General features: G+C 37.4%; 1 protein-coding gene across 1 annotated transcript in view; it reads left to right on the top strand.

Moving 5' to 3' along the window:
* LOC149303049 (ras GTPase-activating protein 1-like) overlaps positions 1-14,409 on the top strand; it is a 38,013-nt gene extending 23,604 nt beyond the window's left edge. Inside the window, exons 11-25 of the mRNA XM_089481811.1 lie at positions 440-596; positions 1,316-1,403; positions 3,905-3,982; positions 6,041-6,198; positions 7,096-7,172; positions 7,442-7,614; positions 7,701-7,860; positions 8,795-8,937; positions 9,489-9,604; positions 9,909-9,995; positions 10,117-10,184; positions 10,365-10,453; positions 13,191-13,268; positions 13,390-13,524; positions 14,326-14,409. Coding sequence (XP_089337937.1) covers positions 440-596; positions 1,316-1,403; positions 3,905-3,982; positions 6,041-6,198; positions 7,096-7,172; positions 7,442-7,614; positions 7,701-7,860; positions 8,795-8,937; positions 9,489-9,604; positions 9,909-9,995; positions 10,117-10,184; positions 10,365-10,453; positions 13,191-13,268; positions 13,390-13,524; positions 14,326-14,409 — 1,691 coding nt within the window. The remainder of the gene's footprint in view (positions 1-439; positions 597-1,315; positions 1,404-3,904; positions 3,983-6,040; positions 6,199-7,095; positions 7,173-7,441; positions 7,615-7,700; positions 7,861-8,794; positions 8,938-9,488; positions 9,605-9,908; positions 9,996-10,116; positions 10,185-10,364; positions 10,454-13,190; positions 13,269-13,389; positions 13,525-14,325) is intronic.
* The last annotated feature ends 286 nt before the right edge of the window (positions 14,410-14,695 follow it).

Raw genomic sequence — 14,695 nt, 5'->3', positions numbered from 1 at the left:
TTTTCTTTTCAATGGTGAATTAATCATAATTTAATTTTTTATATGAAACTGAGGCGCACATTAGAGCATTAGCAAAATATCAGGGGAGATCAGAGCAAGTAAAAGCTCAACAGTTATTGTATAAAAAGTCTTCGGTAAAACATAATCCGCGTGCCACAGATTAAGAGTCAACAGACAAAAGCATCTGAGATAACGTGTTGCCTGATAAAATGCAGTCTATTGTCCTTTATGTATTTATTCCTTTTCAACCATGCAAGTTATACGTTGTTTCGTTATGTTTGCCCCAATGTATTTGTTTCTGGCTTTAAGAAAAGTATTTAATTAAATAATATGCAAATGATTTCTCATTTAAATACCCCTTCCAGTGGGGTTAGCATTATAATGCGGAGGTGAACGTTATAACGCGGTGTTACACCATATTATGTTCTTGTATTTGCAGGTAAAGGCAAACGATGGAAGAACTTGTATTTTATCTTAGAGGGTAATGATGCCCAACTTATTTATTTTGAAAGTGAAAAGCGTGCCACAAAGCCCAAAGGATTAATTGATTTGAGTGTGTGTTCTGTCTATGTAGTCCATGACAGTCTGTTTGGCAGGTGAGAGGTTCCAAATCCTCTGTTACCATATTGAGAACATTTTGCAGTATTATAAAGTCAAAAACAATGAACCAGATGGGGGTGGGCATCAAAGCTGTTTGTTATTTCATGTTTTTTATTTATACACATTAGTTTATGTAATTTTCCGGGGACTAGCAAATACCAAACGTAATTTTATGTTTACACAATATATTTCTCCTCGTTCTGATGTCAGCGACTTTTCATTTTTCGTCATCCCAAAGTACATGCTCATAATGTTCAACAACACAAAATAATGTAAGAACATGTGAGGCCTAAAGATTGGGCTAAATATATTGTTGCTGATAAGTAAGGTGGGTGTATGAGATACTGATACAAATGATGTTTCATAGTTAGTGTTTATTAATTTATTAATGGCTTTATTCATTTGTATAGCCTGTCTGAAATGTTTAGAAACCTTGCAGCTTAAATAAATCGTTTTAGGGATTTCAGGAGTTCGGCCCTCTGTTTTCTAGCAAAAGAACTCTGGGCTTACAAAATGTTTTTGGAAATAGAATATGATTAAAAATACAAAAGCCTATGGAGGACTTATCAAAAATGTATAACGTATATATTTTTTTGTGTTTAGAAGAATTACATACACTTAAAGGTTCATCTCAATCAAAACACTTGTTTTACCTATTATTTCCTGCACGATGTGTTATCTGTGTAATAGGACACATTTTCTATTTTCCTTTCAGGCCAAACTGTTTCCAGATTGTAGTTCAGCACTTTAGTGAAGAGCATTACATATTTCACTTTGCTGGAGAGACCCCAGAACAAGCTGAAGTAAGTGCATGTAGCACTGTTTCTATTCTAGTCCAAGTAAATAAATAGTACCGCATTCACTTTTTTTTCTTCAATTGACCCCTTCACAACAAAGCCTGTAAATGTACAGGCGCACAATGGGTTTAAGGATAACCCGTTGTCCTTAAGGGGTTAAAGGAGCACTTCAGACCTATATGCGTGTTGGAGTCTGTTTTGTATGGATGCAATACGGCACAGGTATTCTTTAGTTAATGTAGTTGGAAAATGATCCATAGAACTCCCATTCTAGTAAATAGGGACTAAACGCCCTTTGAAATAAGTGGCAGTATTCAATCGCATGTATGCTATCTGAAAACGGATGTTTTGCTGCCATACAAGCACAGCCTGTCCTCAGCAATCATCCAGCAGCACAGAAATGAACAGGGTGCATAAACGTACGTAGCAGTTTCAAGGGCATCTTGTTTTCGTTGTTTTTGTATATGCAACAAAATGCTGCAGCAGGCTTCAATGCGTTCGTTTAACCCCTTAACAACATTGCAGTGCAATGTGATAATGACAGCCCGTACATGTACGGGCTGCTGTTAAACAGCTGCATCGGCGGCTTTGCAGCATCCACGGAAGCCTCACAAGTGAGGCTGACTGTGGATCCGGGGAGGAAAGCCCTCCCCACAAGCGGCAGGCTAAAACAGCTTAGGAAGCGATCAGAAACACTTCCTAAGCATAAACGGTGTCGCTGACATGCCTGGAAATCAAGGCATGTAGCAACACAACCACCCTACCCCGATAGCCTTGTGATTGCTCCGAAGAGCAACCAGAAGCGCCATCATGTAAATGACGATGCCGACATTCACAAGATGGCATCAACAATAGAAAAATGAATGAGTTCAAAGAGGGTCTATCCAGCTCACTAATCGGTGAGATTAGTAAAAAAAAATATGGTAACGTAAAAATTCCCCACTGTCACCAAAGAAAAAAGTTCATATATATATATATGTTTTTTATGAGCAAGTCCTACAATTCACGCTATATCCTCACAAAAAATCCAACATGGAAAGAGTTAAAATATTGGCATTATAAATGCCAATAGGGTGCCTAGTTTAAAAAACAAAAATGTATGATTTGATGGGGTCAATTGAATTGGCCGGGGTTCAGATGTCTCAAATATGGGACGTGGGCTCAGAGTGACCAGATGTCTAAATGGCAAAAAAATACACACCTCACAAAGCGGCCTTTTACCTCCCAAATAACCCTACAAACCCATGCATGTGGGTATCACTGCGCTCAGGAGATGTTACTGAACACATATTGTGATGTTCGGCAGTGACATACACCAGGAGCGGTAAATTCAGACCTGAAGTACGTGTGTGAAAAAAAATACAAAGAATTTACCGTACTACCATAAAGTTTGACAAAGGCTGATGGTAGAACTAGTGCATGGAAATGGTTAATATACCAGCATTTTGTCTAGTTTTTCCAAATATATGATTTGATGGGGTAAATTGCATTGTCCGGCTTCAAAGATACCTGAAATAGCACATGGGGCAGAATGACCAGCTTTGGGGAAATGGTTTTGAAATAGCAAAACGCTACTGGTACTTACTGCCCCAATACCGTGCAGAAAAAAGCAGAAAAACATTGGGTATTTGTAAACTCAGGACAAATAGTAGAATCTATTTAGCAGGTTTTTTCATTAGCTTTTGCAGATGTTTGTGTGGTTTTTTTTTTTTTTTACACCTAATATTTGACCCATAATTTTCAGAAATATATGAAAACTCTACACAAATGAGGCATTTTCAAAATCAGGGCACAAGGGCATTTTTTTCATCTTGACTAGCTAAGTGATGATGTGTTTAGGAAAATAGTGTATATATATATATATTTTTTTTTTTTTTTTTTTTTTCACTAGTTTCTAATTATTAATTATTGCACATATAAAATGGTATCAAATGAAAGCAGTATCTGTCTTTTAAAAAGCAATATATACTTTGTGGGTACACTGTTAATGGAAAAGGGGAGTTGTGGTTTTATCAACGTATGGTAAAATGGCAAAAGCTTTTGAAGGAATTGATTCCACTTCCTTATCTGGATAAAACTATGAAAGAAGCAATAGGAACTTAAAATGCCTGCCAACTTTACTTCTTCGCATGCGTTCAAATGTTTGCATTTTTTCACTTGTGTACCTTGACCGGTGGGTAACTTTTTCACAAATACTCTAGAACTAAGCCATATAGATATATATCCATGTTAAATGTATTTCAATTGGCATTTCGTAGCCTAGCGAAGGAATATACAGGTTCATTACGTGCATTTATGTACGCTAAAACCAGTGATGGCAATAGTCCCTCTTTAAGGTATTTTTAAGGTTCCCTAAAAAACTAAATCTGCTTAAAATACCCTATAAACTGTTTTGTTTTCTGGATTTTTCTTTTCTGTTATTCAATAATTTGCGCATATGTTGTAGTTATTTAATGTATGTGCTTTATGTTCCTTGGAATGTAATCAAATGATTTCACTTGTTTCAGGACTGGATGAAAAGTCTCCAAGCGTTTTGCAGTTTACGAAAAACCGCACAATCTACGTCTAATAAGCGCCTCCGGCAGGTTAGTGTTGCTGATGTTCACTTGCCGCGGATACATGGTAACGCTGAGACCTGTTGTGTTATTAATGCAGATTGTAATTGTTGATCCGTAAAGTGTTTGCTAAGCACTTATCTTCAGAACCCTTCGGTAATACGATTTTATGTCCCTGACAGCGAGACTTATTACTAATACATAGCAGATTTTACATGATGCAAACTAACAAGCGTTGTGTGATAGAAAAATAAAAAAGAATTGTTATTTTTGTAATAACAAAAAACCCCACGTTAATAAAGTTTAAGCAGAAAAGCGAAACATAGATAGGACACGATTATATATTGTCAACTTATTGCTAAACAAGGTCATGAACATACATTTCCAATCAGGCCTTCTATTGATTTCTTGCACAGTTTGTGTGGTGTTGTTTTCTCCTAGCATGAAAGCAAATGCTCTGAAAAATACCCCTCATCTTATAATCAGACCTCAAGTAGAGGTCTCACTACAAGACTAACATCCAGATCCCCTGCAGCGCTCCGCGCAGACAACCTCTACTTCTGTTGGCTCTTCTGCCAGGGCTTCTAAGGCGGAGCGCTGGCATCACATGACCTTCCGGTGCTCATTCATAGAAGCCCCGGCGGAAGTGCTGGCAGCAGCAGCGGAGGTTGTCTGTGCGCATCGCGTAGACCTTCACCGGCTGCCCCCACTAGACAGCAGGGAATCTAAAGCACAGGGGACAAGTCTAGGGATGCTTGTAAGTCAGGAGGGTAATAGAGTGGCATATGGGGGAGGGGTATAAGGGTTTTCTGGAGGAAGAGTGTCATATAAGGGGTTAAAAGGCATATCAGGGAGGCTGAGTTGTATATAGGGGTGTAGAATGCATATCTGGGGGTCAGAGTGGCATATAAGGGCGTATACAGCATATCTGGGGGGCAGGTTGATAAAGGGAAATCAAAACTATGAGGATTTTTTATTTTTTAAGTATGAAAAAATAGTTTACATGGTAATTAATATTTACTGGTTAACTTTTTTCTTATAGGGTGGTCTTATATTCAGGCTTTTTCTTTTTTTCCTAAATTAATATTCAAATTTTCAAGGGTCGTCTTATAATCGAGCAAATACGGTATGTCCGTGAGTTGAAAGCAATTTACAGAGCGATACACTCTAAATACAAAGAAATGTTTTTTTCCTCCCTGACTGCTAGCTTTGTTAATAAGATGTTTTTTCCAGTCTGCATAAAATATAGAAAATAGAATTCAACATTAAAATTGACCTAAATGTATTAATCAATTAGTTACATAAAATATCGATGGCAGTCGTACTGTCAAACCATTCTTTGTGTTTCTCTTTCTCACCCGACCCGTGATGTTACTGATTGCCTGGATTTGCAGTCACTGTGCCGCTGTGGTCTGTGCGATCCGTTTTCTTGCCCCGTGTACCGCTGCGCATGTCAGGACTGATTGCATTTGCCTTGTTGGTTTTAAAAGTGTGTTTTGCAACTGCATCGCTGGACTGGCCGAGCTGCCTTATCAAAAAATATTTGCCAACTCTATAAATCTCGTATGTACTATAAAGTGCCTTTTTATTTGTAAAGTACAATGAATGTGTCCATCACTAGTTCCTTCACTATTCTTAATTTTTTTTGGGTGTTGCTTTTTCTCCACAAGGTGTTTGATTGCCACAAAAAAAAAAAAAAAAAAACAACTGAGAACCAGCAACAGCAGTAGAATTCTGTTTAAAGAACATCGAAACCCGTATATATTCTATGTGTGATGGAAGGGAAATCAAATCCTAACATCTAAAAACCCACTTCTTACCTGTTAGAACTTCCTTGTCATCGATACAACCACCACACTACCTCTCACCCTTTCTCTGTGCCTTATGTTTGTCACCCCATTCTCTCAGGATTGTAATCTTGTGAGCAGGGCTCTCTCCACCTAATGTATCGGTTTGTCTTAGTCTGTCAATTCTCGTCTTGTCATACCCCTTGAATATATGTATTGTATTAAGCGCTGCGTAAACTGTTGGCGCTATATAAATAAAAGATAATAAAAATAATAACAACATACGTATTCTTTTCCGTAGGTCAGTAGTCTAAACTTGCATGTTGAAGAAGCCCACAAGCTCCCAGTGAAACACTTTACTAGTCCGTATTGTAATATCTACCTGAATAGCGTGCAGGTAGCGAAGACGCATGCTCGGGAAGGTCAGAATCCAGTTTGGTCAGAAGAGTTTTTCTTTGAGTAAGTTTCTACAAATGTATTTGTGTCTAGTTAAATCTCTTATCGTGTGTAATGAGGCTTTCAAGTGTTTCTTAAACAGGAAATTGCTTTAAATAATGATAAAAGGAGGTAAGTACCAGCGATGTAGATATAATCCTTTCATAGATGAAAGCTGATATTTAGAAGTTCATCTCAATGTGTTATTTTGGGCTTATGTACTTTTTTTTTTTTTTTCTTTATCTTTTTAATTTCTACTCATGCCTTATTTGTAAAAATATTGCAATTATCTCTAAATGTATGCAAAATTTAAATGTGATTCAGGCCAAATCAGTGGACTCATTTCCAATTGTTAACATGACTTCTTCTAAGTATAATGTGGCATGAGTCCCATTTAATTTAACAACTTCTGTGTGAAAGCTAAACTGTTGTAAGGCATTAAAATAATTGTTATTCAAGAGTAAAAAACACATTTCATGTTGAAGGAAAAGCAGAAAGAAGACCATTAGCAAAAAACAGAGGTTTGTTTAGGGAGGGTGCGAGAAAAGTCCAGTCACTATCATTTTCATTTTGGGGTATTTCTAAGACATTGAAACGAGGGCCAGAGGGCATTTCCACTTTTATTGTGTAGGAATCTCAAAGCAACTTGAATGCCATAAGTTTCCCCAAATATGAGCTCAACTGGCTTTGAATTTTTAGCATTACTGTTAATGTTTTCGGAGTTAATGGAAGCTCAGTTTGGATCATCTCATGCAAGCCAGAGATTACTTATTGTACCAAGCTTGGGCATAGAGTTCAGCACCTCATTTACACGTGACTGTATATACACGCGTGTGACATTTCCTCCAAATAAACCTTTTCTCTTTAATGATCTGTTAATAAATTAGTACCAATGTTGTTGATTCACTTTTTTTTTCCCAGTGACTTATCTCCTGATATCAACAGATTTGAGATTAGTCTAAGTAACAAAACAAAGAAAAGCAAAGACCCTGACATACGTGAGTATCAATGTGTAGTTTATTTAAATGGCTTTTTCCCCGCTTTTGCTTACACGTGTACAACGCAGCACGGCAAGATGTGCGCCTTATTGAGTGAATGGCCAGTTGTATTTTGTGTTGAGTGTTTTTTCCAACTCAAAACCAGTTGCTTTTTTACTTGAATTCTCCATGTTAGCCCCAAAAAATGTATTCCTACATACTGTGTATTTTTGCGATTGCTAGCTTATACATTTTCTAATGTTTTTCTACTTTTCTTCTGCTTTAATTAGTGTTTATGCGGTGTCAGTTAAATCGCCTACAGAGAGGGCACGCAACAGATGAGTGGTTTCAGCTCAGTTCCCACATACCGTTGAAAGGTATAGAGCCAGGGTCCCTGCGTGTCCGGGTACGGTACTCCATGGAGAAGATAATGCCTGAGGAAGCATATAATGAATTCAAAGAGGTGCTGCGCGGATTATCCAATACTGTAATTGTGTGTTGTAATGTGTAACTCTGTGTTTTGCTCACATTGTTTGTTTTCCCCACCAGCTCATACTACAGAAGGAGCTGCATGTGGTCAATGCATTGTCACACGTGTGTGGACAGGATCGAACACTACTAGCTAGCATACTATTACGAATTTTTCTACATGAAAAGATGGAATCCTTACTTTTGAGAACACTAAATGACAGAGAGATTAGTGTGGAAGGTATGCATATGGCTTTTTTTTTTATTTATGTTGCTTTTTTTGACTTTATAGAGGTATGAAATTTAGGAGTTTGTAGGAGATTCAGACATTTTAACTCATTGAGGTTATTCACAAAAGCTTGCAGTAGAGCTGGAGTTTCTCCTACTGTGTTTATATTGAACTATGCATTGAATAGGGCTGACTTAGACCTTTTTGCAAAGAAGTGTGTTGGGGATGGCTTTTATAATTCATAGTGAATACAGGGAGTTGGAATCACAATTTTCCTGAAAACTCTCCTGTCAACAACTTTTTGAATGCATAAACTCGAACTCCCTTTGCATCAAGGAGTCATTAGTTGAAGGTAGTGTTAATTTGGGTAACACTGAAAAGGGTGTAGACGCTCATGCTTTCAGGACCTCAGGGGTTATCTTCTCCAAAGCAAGGTACAAACTGAGACCTCTTAGATCATGAAAGCTGATGCGATTGTTGGCCCAGTAATCTGATTAAAGACCCCATCTTCTCTTGAACTTTATATCTATATTAATGTTCCTCGTTACAAAGAAGTAGTGAGATTGCTTTGAAGTCATATTCCTGCAGCGTTCACAAGCATTATGGGGTTGCCTTTTTCAAAGTGAGTTGACATGTCAACCTGTCCTTCCAACCCCCTTGTTAATGAATATACCTCTCATCCCCTCTGCATAATAAATACAAGGCCAAACCTTTTCTTGGTAGTAACCTATTTAAATAACCAATGTATTTCAAGTAACTCTTGGTGCTATATAAACAGATTTTATTAGTGATGCTGTGGTCCAAAAGAAATGTCAGTTACTTTATTGCCCCACCACACACACGCACGCGTATATACATTTACTGTCATTTATGTAACAAACAAGTGCTCCTTAGCAATGTAGTTTCCCTGTCAAATAAGTATATTTTTGAATTCTGCAAAATCTAGATGAAGCAACAACTCTATTTCGTGCGACCACGCTAGCCAGTACGCTTATGGAGCAATACATGAAAGCAACGGCAACTCCATTTGTCCATCATGCTCTTAAAGACACCATTTTAAAAATATTGGAAAGCAAGCAGTCTTGTGAGGTGAGTTGTGTAGATTCTGCCCCACGAATATTCATACCTGGAGTTTCCTAAATCAGCTGGCCTCCTTTTAAACATTTCAAATGGTAACTTGTTAGCCCCTGTAAAGTGCTTCCCTGCAAATGTGTTGCATGTAAAAGTGAATGAAAAGTTTATACATCCCACATACTGCAGGGCAGCACTTTAAGAGCCATTAGTTGGCCAGGTAAATAAGTCGTGTCTTCTCATGGCCATTCACAGGGGGTCCACAAATACAGATAGGTCTGTATCAAAATGAATTAGGCTGCCAGCTGTGTCCTGTTCACATTCCCTACCACAAAGCAGTTGAGCGAAGAGCTCACACTTGGAACAGACAGTAAATAGGCATTGCCCTTTAGCTACTACCTCATGCATTCTTGTTATGATGCTGTATAAAACGAGCAACATTTCAACATTGTTAATAAGAAATACCCGATAGCCTGCCACAAAGTCAGACATAGTAAAAAAACAAGACAAGACTGCAATTTACCATTAGTGCTAAAAGCTGTTTATTCTGTTTTTGTTTTGCTTTAAAGTTAAATCCATCAAAGCTGGAGAAGAACGAAGATGTAAATGCTAACTTGGCACATCTACTAACTATCCTGTCGGAATTAGTAGAGAAAATTTTTATGGCAGCAGAGATACTTCCCCCGTAAGTAACACGGTGTTAAATGTAAACTACAAATTAGTATTGTTATCGTTTGCTCTAAGATTTACGAAGGGTGTCTAATTTATTGGAGCAACAAAACTCAAGTCATTTATTTGAACCCATTCTCTTGGAATGGCACAGCATCTGATACAAAGTATAGGCGCTGAACATCCCCTAACTATAATTTGTATCGGTGCGATACCTTCAAGTTCTGAGTGCATTAAAATGTGAGGCACCACACCGATAGACATAGACTGTGTTCACGTAATTTGCTTTTTATACCGATTCTTTATTTTCCTGTGAACAGGACTTTGAGGTATATTTATGGGTGCTTACAAAAATCTGTTCAACAAAAGTGGCCTTCAAATAACACCATGAGGACAAGAGTTGTTAGGTAAGTTGGCTGAAAAAGATGTGGTAATTAATAGTATGAATCAGTCTGCTTCAAGTGTGATTCATATAAAATTAAGGGAGAAAAAGGATTATTTATTGTTCTCATATTTTTCCTTTTCTAGTGGCTTTGTTTTTCTGCGATTAATCTGTCCTGCAATTCTTAATCCAAGGATGTTTAATATCATCTCAGGTAAACTTATTGAAGTCTGTTTTATTGTTTTATTTGTGGATTTACATTGTAGTTGGGAAGACTGGGGAATATGTTTTGAGACTAATAGTCTTAGTTGCAGTTGTGTTAGTGGAGATCGTTTTCATTGTAAATAGTACTGTGTGGATCTTATGACATTTACTTAAGTTAATATTTTGCCAGATTCTCCATCTCCAACTGCTGCAAGAACTTTGACGCTGGTCGCCAAGTCTCTGCAAAACTTAGCAAATTTGGTTGAATTTGGAGCCAAAGTAAGTCGACAGAATAAAGTATCTGAATGGCTTTGGTATTGGTGACGTATGTGAAATATTTGCATGTCACAGCAAAAATGATGAAGACAAAAACCCAATAAAATTAATCTTGGCTAGAATACCTTATTGTGGGATCCTTTGAAAACAAAGACCTTACAAACCTTACAATAACCAGATATCCATTTCAGGGTGATTAAAATTAGTCATATGACTAAGTTTAAAATGTTTAGCAATAAAACATTGATATCGCTGTCGCACCATAAACCCCATCTGCTTATCTCTTATACTATGTCAACGCTGGGGGCCAGAGGAAGGCACAGCGTTGATTATAAACTTAAGTTTCGTCTGAATGCTAGTCCCGTTCTGCTGCTTGGTTAGAGGCAGGGGAATCTGTAACGGGTCTTGTAGCATTAATGGTGTTTCCAAGGCATTTACTGACGTGTCCAGATGTGTTAAAGTTCCCAGTAACAGTCTTTTAGGTAGACATGCGTTACGTTTAGGCTGCTGCGCTGAGCATCATGAGACACGTTTTTTTTTTTTGACAACAGCTAAAGACTGACCTGTTGGGTTCAAGGTAATATTCAAATTGCTCAACAATCAGCCAAGGTTGATCTATGTTCATTAGTTTATACTACATAGATCCTCAGCACAAAAACACATAAATGCACGTGTCGGTTTTCTGTGTATTACGGTCACAAAATATTAAACCAAAATGTTTTTAAAACTGGGAGGGGAAAGAAAACGGCAAGCCTAATGCTGTACAGATATAACAATAGGACATCTAGCCTTGTTTTAAAATGAGTTGTTACATTTAAATCTAGTATATAGATTATATACTTACAATAGGACGGGTACCTTAGCACCAACGTAAAAAAGAGGTGAGCCATACACAAATGCGTTAACCTCTCACTCTATGTAACTGTGTCATGGCAGGATATTTACTGTGACGTATACCTCGGTGATCCGTTAGTTCTCCATTGCCTGTAAATATTACCTTACTACTTATGACTTTTTTACATACTGGAGGGAAGAAAATCATAAAAAAATGCATAATAAAGTTGATTTTGTATTTATTCCTTTTTCTGTTTCTCTTGCCTGTGATCGTTTGGTTAATGTATTCCAGGTGGTATTCAGGAACATTGTCATCCAAAATGTGTTAAGATCAATTTGTTGTATTTATTTAAATGCATTGTTTTATGTAATCATGATGTAAAGGAAAATATAGATTTGTTCTGTTTCTGCAGGCCTTGTAACTGAATGTACTGAGCAATCACAATATAACTCAGTTTTTTTGTGCTTGATCAGCCAGGACAGCAGATTTTGTTCAGATAGTAGATATGTATGTCCTCTGTATATTAACGAACATACGAGGGGCTTTATTTGGCTTCCCGGATGTACCAGGAACAGTTGGGATTCTGTGAGACTCTTACATGCATTAAAGTCCATAATACGCTCTAACAACAATTCCTTTTATTCTGGTTGGCACGGGAGGGTCATGCTGATGCTGTGCCACAAAGCTGCGTTTTTTCCTCCGGAGCTGTAAGAAAAAAAGCTTTTTTTTTTCCTCTTAACCTTTTAATTGGTAACCGCTTCTGCACTCGCCATTGCATGATATCCATTTCATTGTAAGTGTAGTCCATTTTTCATGTTATTTTGCCACTCTCACTGTAGCCCTGGAGTCTTTTGGGGGGAAAACAAACACTATTAAATTCTATTTGGGTAAATATCTTGAGTAATAGACAAAGGCACCTTTTAAAAATCTGTAATTTGTACGTTATTCATAGCAGACATTGCGGAAATCTACTGTGAGAGAGGGTATCCCACCACCTGGAAATTCTGTATTAATATATTTAATGAATTATATCTGTCACTTTAGTAGTCGGTGTTAACTTTGCAGATCACCTCACTAATGTCCACGTTCATGCATGCAGTTAGCAGGATGTGTAATGTCTAAAAAGCATCATAACCCCAAAATATCCTTACATCAGATGTCAGCTCTTACCGTGCCCTTCTATCTATACACAATAGCTACAAACACAACTTATATATATATATATTCTTTTTATCTGCCTCTAATTGGCTTTTACTTATATTCTAGTTGACTCTAGTCACAGGATCTTATCATCCGTTAAAGAAATGCATTTTAATAATGGAAGGACACGTTCTTGCTCCATAGATGTCCTAGCTCTGTTTATCACCGTGGAGTTGTGGAATAGTGGCAATTAATGTGTTAAAATGCAAAAAAAATATTAGATTTTAGTTCTTTATAGCTCACCTGCCAAAGTCTGTGTTTGGTGCATCGTACAAACTTTAAAGCATCTCTGTGGCTTGAAACATTGATGGACTTTTGCTGTATCTGTAGAGTTTTATTGTAGTTTGATTTCTTCTTTTTGAAAGTGTACGTTCAGTGGTCAGACAGTCTGGTACAACTTCACGTTCTCCGCTTCGCTACCGCGTCTTTTATAGCTGAGCTATCTGTTGTCCGTGTTTTTTACCAGTCGATGAAACAAGAGTGTTTGCATCCTTTTTATTTTTTTTTTTATACAATACATTTTGATTATAGATAAATAGATGCTCGAATCCATTGTTCTACAGCATTAATGTGGAATCAATTCCGTTGTGAGATTAGCAATGCTGTGATTGTACCCAATGCCAACATAACTCATCATGCGAAGCAGGAAAGCAACGTTTCAATTATAAAATGCTTTCAAATCTTTATTTTTTTTCTTTATTTTAGGAACCCTATATGGAGGGTGTAAATCCATTCATTAAAAGTAACAAGCATCGCATGATAATGTTCTTGGATGAACTTGGGGTAAGATAATCCAGATATCTCTCTCGGCGCTAAGGATCAACTTTTCATTATAAATGTCCTTTCATTTTTGATGCAAACTGTTGGGGGTTGTCCTTTTTTAACTCATTTTTCTGATTTTTAGAATGTACCTGAACTTCCAGATACTACTGAGCCCTGTCGGACGGACCTGTCCCGCAATTTGGCAGCTTTGCATGAGATGTGTGTCGCACATTCTGATGAACTCCGCACCATCAGCAATGAGCGGGGAGCACAGCAGGTATGTGTTTGATGCCAAATATTGTATCTCATGTCTTGGATATATGGACACATTCTAACTATTATACAGTAACTACATTTGGGGTGTTAGGAAATATTTTGAGCCCTTAGTGCCTACATTCTGCAATAAAAACGATCCCATGCAGGCAGCATTTATATCCTTTGTGTAATGGAGTTACTCTGCTACAGTTGAAATGTAACCCCTTAGACCAGTTCCTTATGGTATAAGACTACAGTGGTCTTCATATTTTTCTTCAAATCTTTCTTCAACTGTTATTTCCCCCTTCCTCAGTCAGTGTGCCCACGCTATTTTTTTTAGAAGGGGACAAATAGAGATTTATGTATGTAGGAGGCTTTTTAAATATGAATTTAAAGTTTGAGGGGTCATCTTATAATTGAGCAAATATGATATTTCTGAAGCACGTGAGGAAATTCTGCAAAGTATGTTACATATTGTTCAGAATTCTTTTATAAGGCTTGAGCCTCTCGGTGATATAATTTTGATTTAAAATAAAGAAAAATAAGAATCAAGAACAATGTAAACGGAGTCATTAACTCCAGCAGTAGAGCTTACCTTCCAAGTAAGTGTCCCAGTTTGAAATCCTGCTGGCTTTCTTTCTTCATCTGTGTCTCTTGTCTGGTGGGCTATACGCGTACCAGTGTTGTCCTTCGTAAAACCCATATATGCGCTTTCTGAGGTGACTTTAGTGAGCAAGTCCATCCTAGTGCTGCTAATATTGATGACGAGATTTAATTTGTTTACATATGTATATAAAACATGTTTTTTTTGTTCTTTTAACAGCACGTTCTGAAGAAACTCCTGGCCATCACAGAGCTCCTTCAACAGAAGCAAAATCAGTATTGTGTAACGAACAACACCAGGTAGCAGCCTGCTCCTGTCCTGCGTGGATTTAGCATGCATACACTTGGAAATTATTTCACAATATCACTTTTGCTCTTTCCAAAAATAAAATAGCACATCTTGGCCACATCTTGAGATGTGTGGGACTATGCAGCAACGATGTTCTGCTGATACGAGTTTAAACGAGCAGATTTAGTGTTTTGTTGTTTTTTTTAAGCTATCCGTGCATATTAATTGCACTTTTTTCGCATTTTGAACTGACTTCCACAAAACTCTGAGCCTTTGTCTACTGATCGTCTTCACTAGAAGA

This window comes from Sceloporus occidentalis, unplaced genomic scaffold (assembly GCF_023333645.1).
Source record: "Sceloporus occidentalis isolate IW3139 unplaced genomic scaffold, rSceOcc1.0.p SCAF_16, whole genome shotgun sequence".
NCBI classification, from domain to species: domain Eukaryota; kingdom Metazoa; phylum Chordata; class Lepidosauria; order Squamata; family Phrynosomatidae; genus Sceloporus; species Sceloporus occidentalis.
Note: the sequence above shows the minus strand (reverse complement) of the source record. Positions and strands in the feature narration are given on the sequence as shown.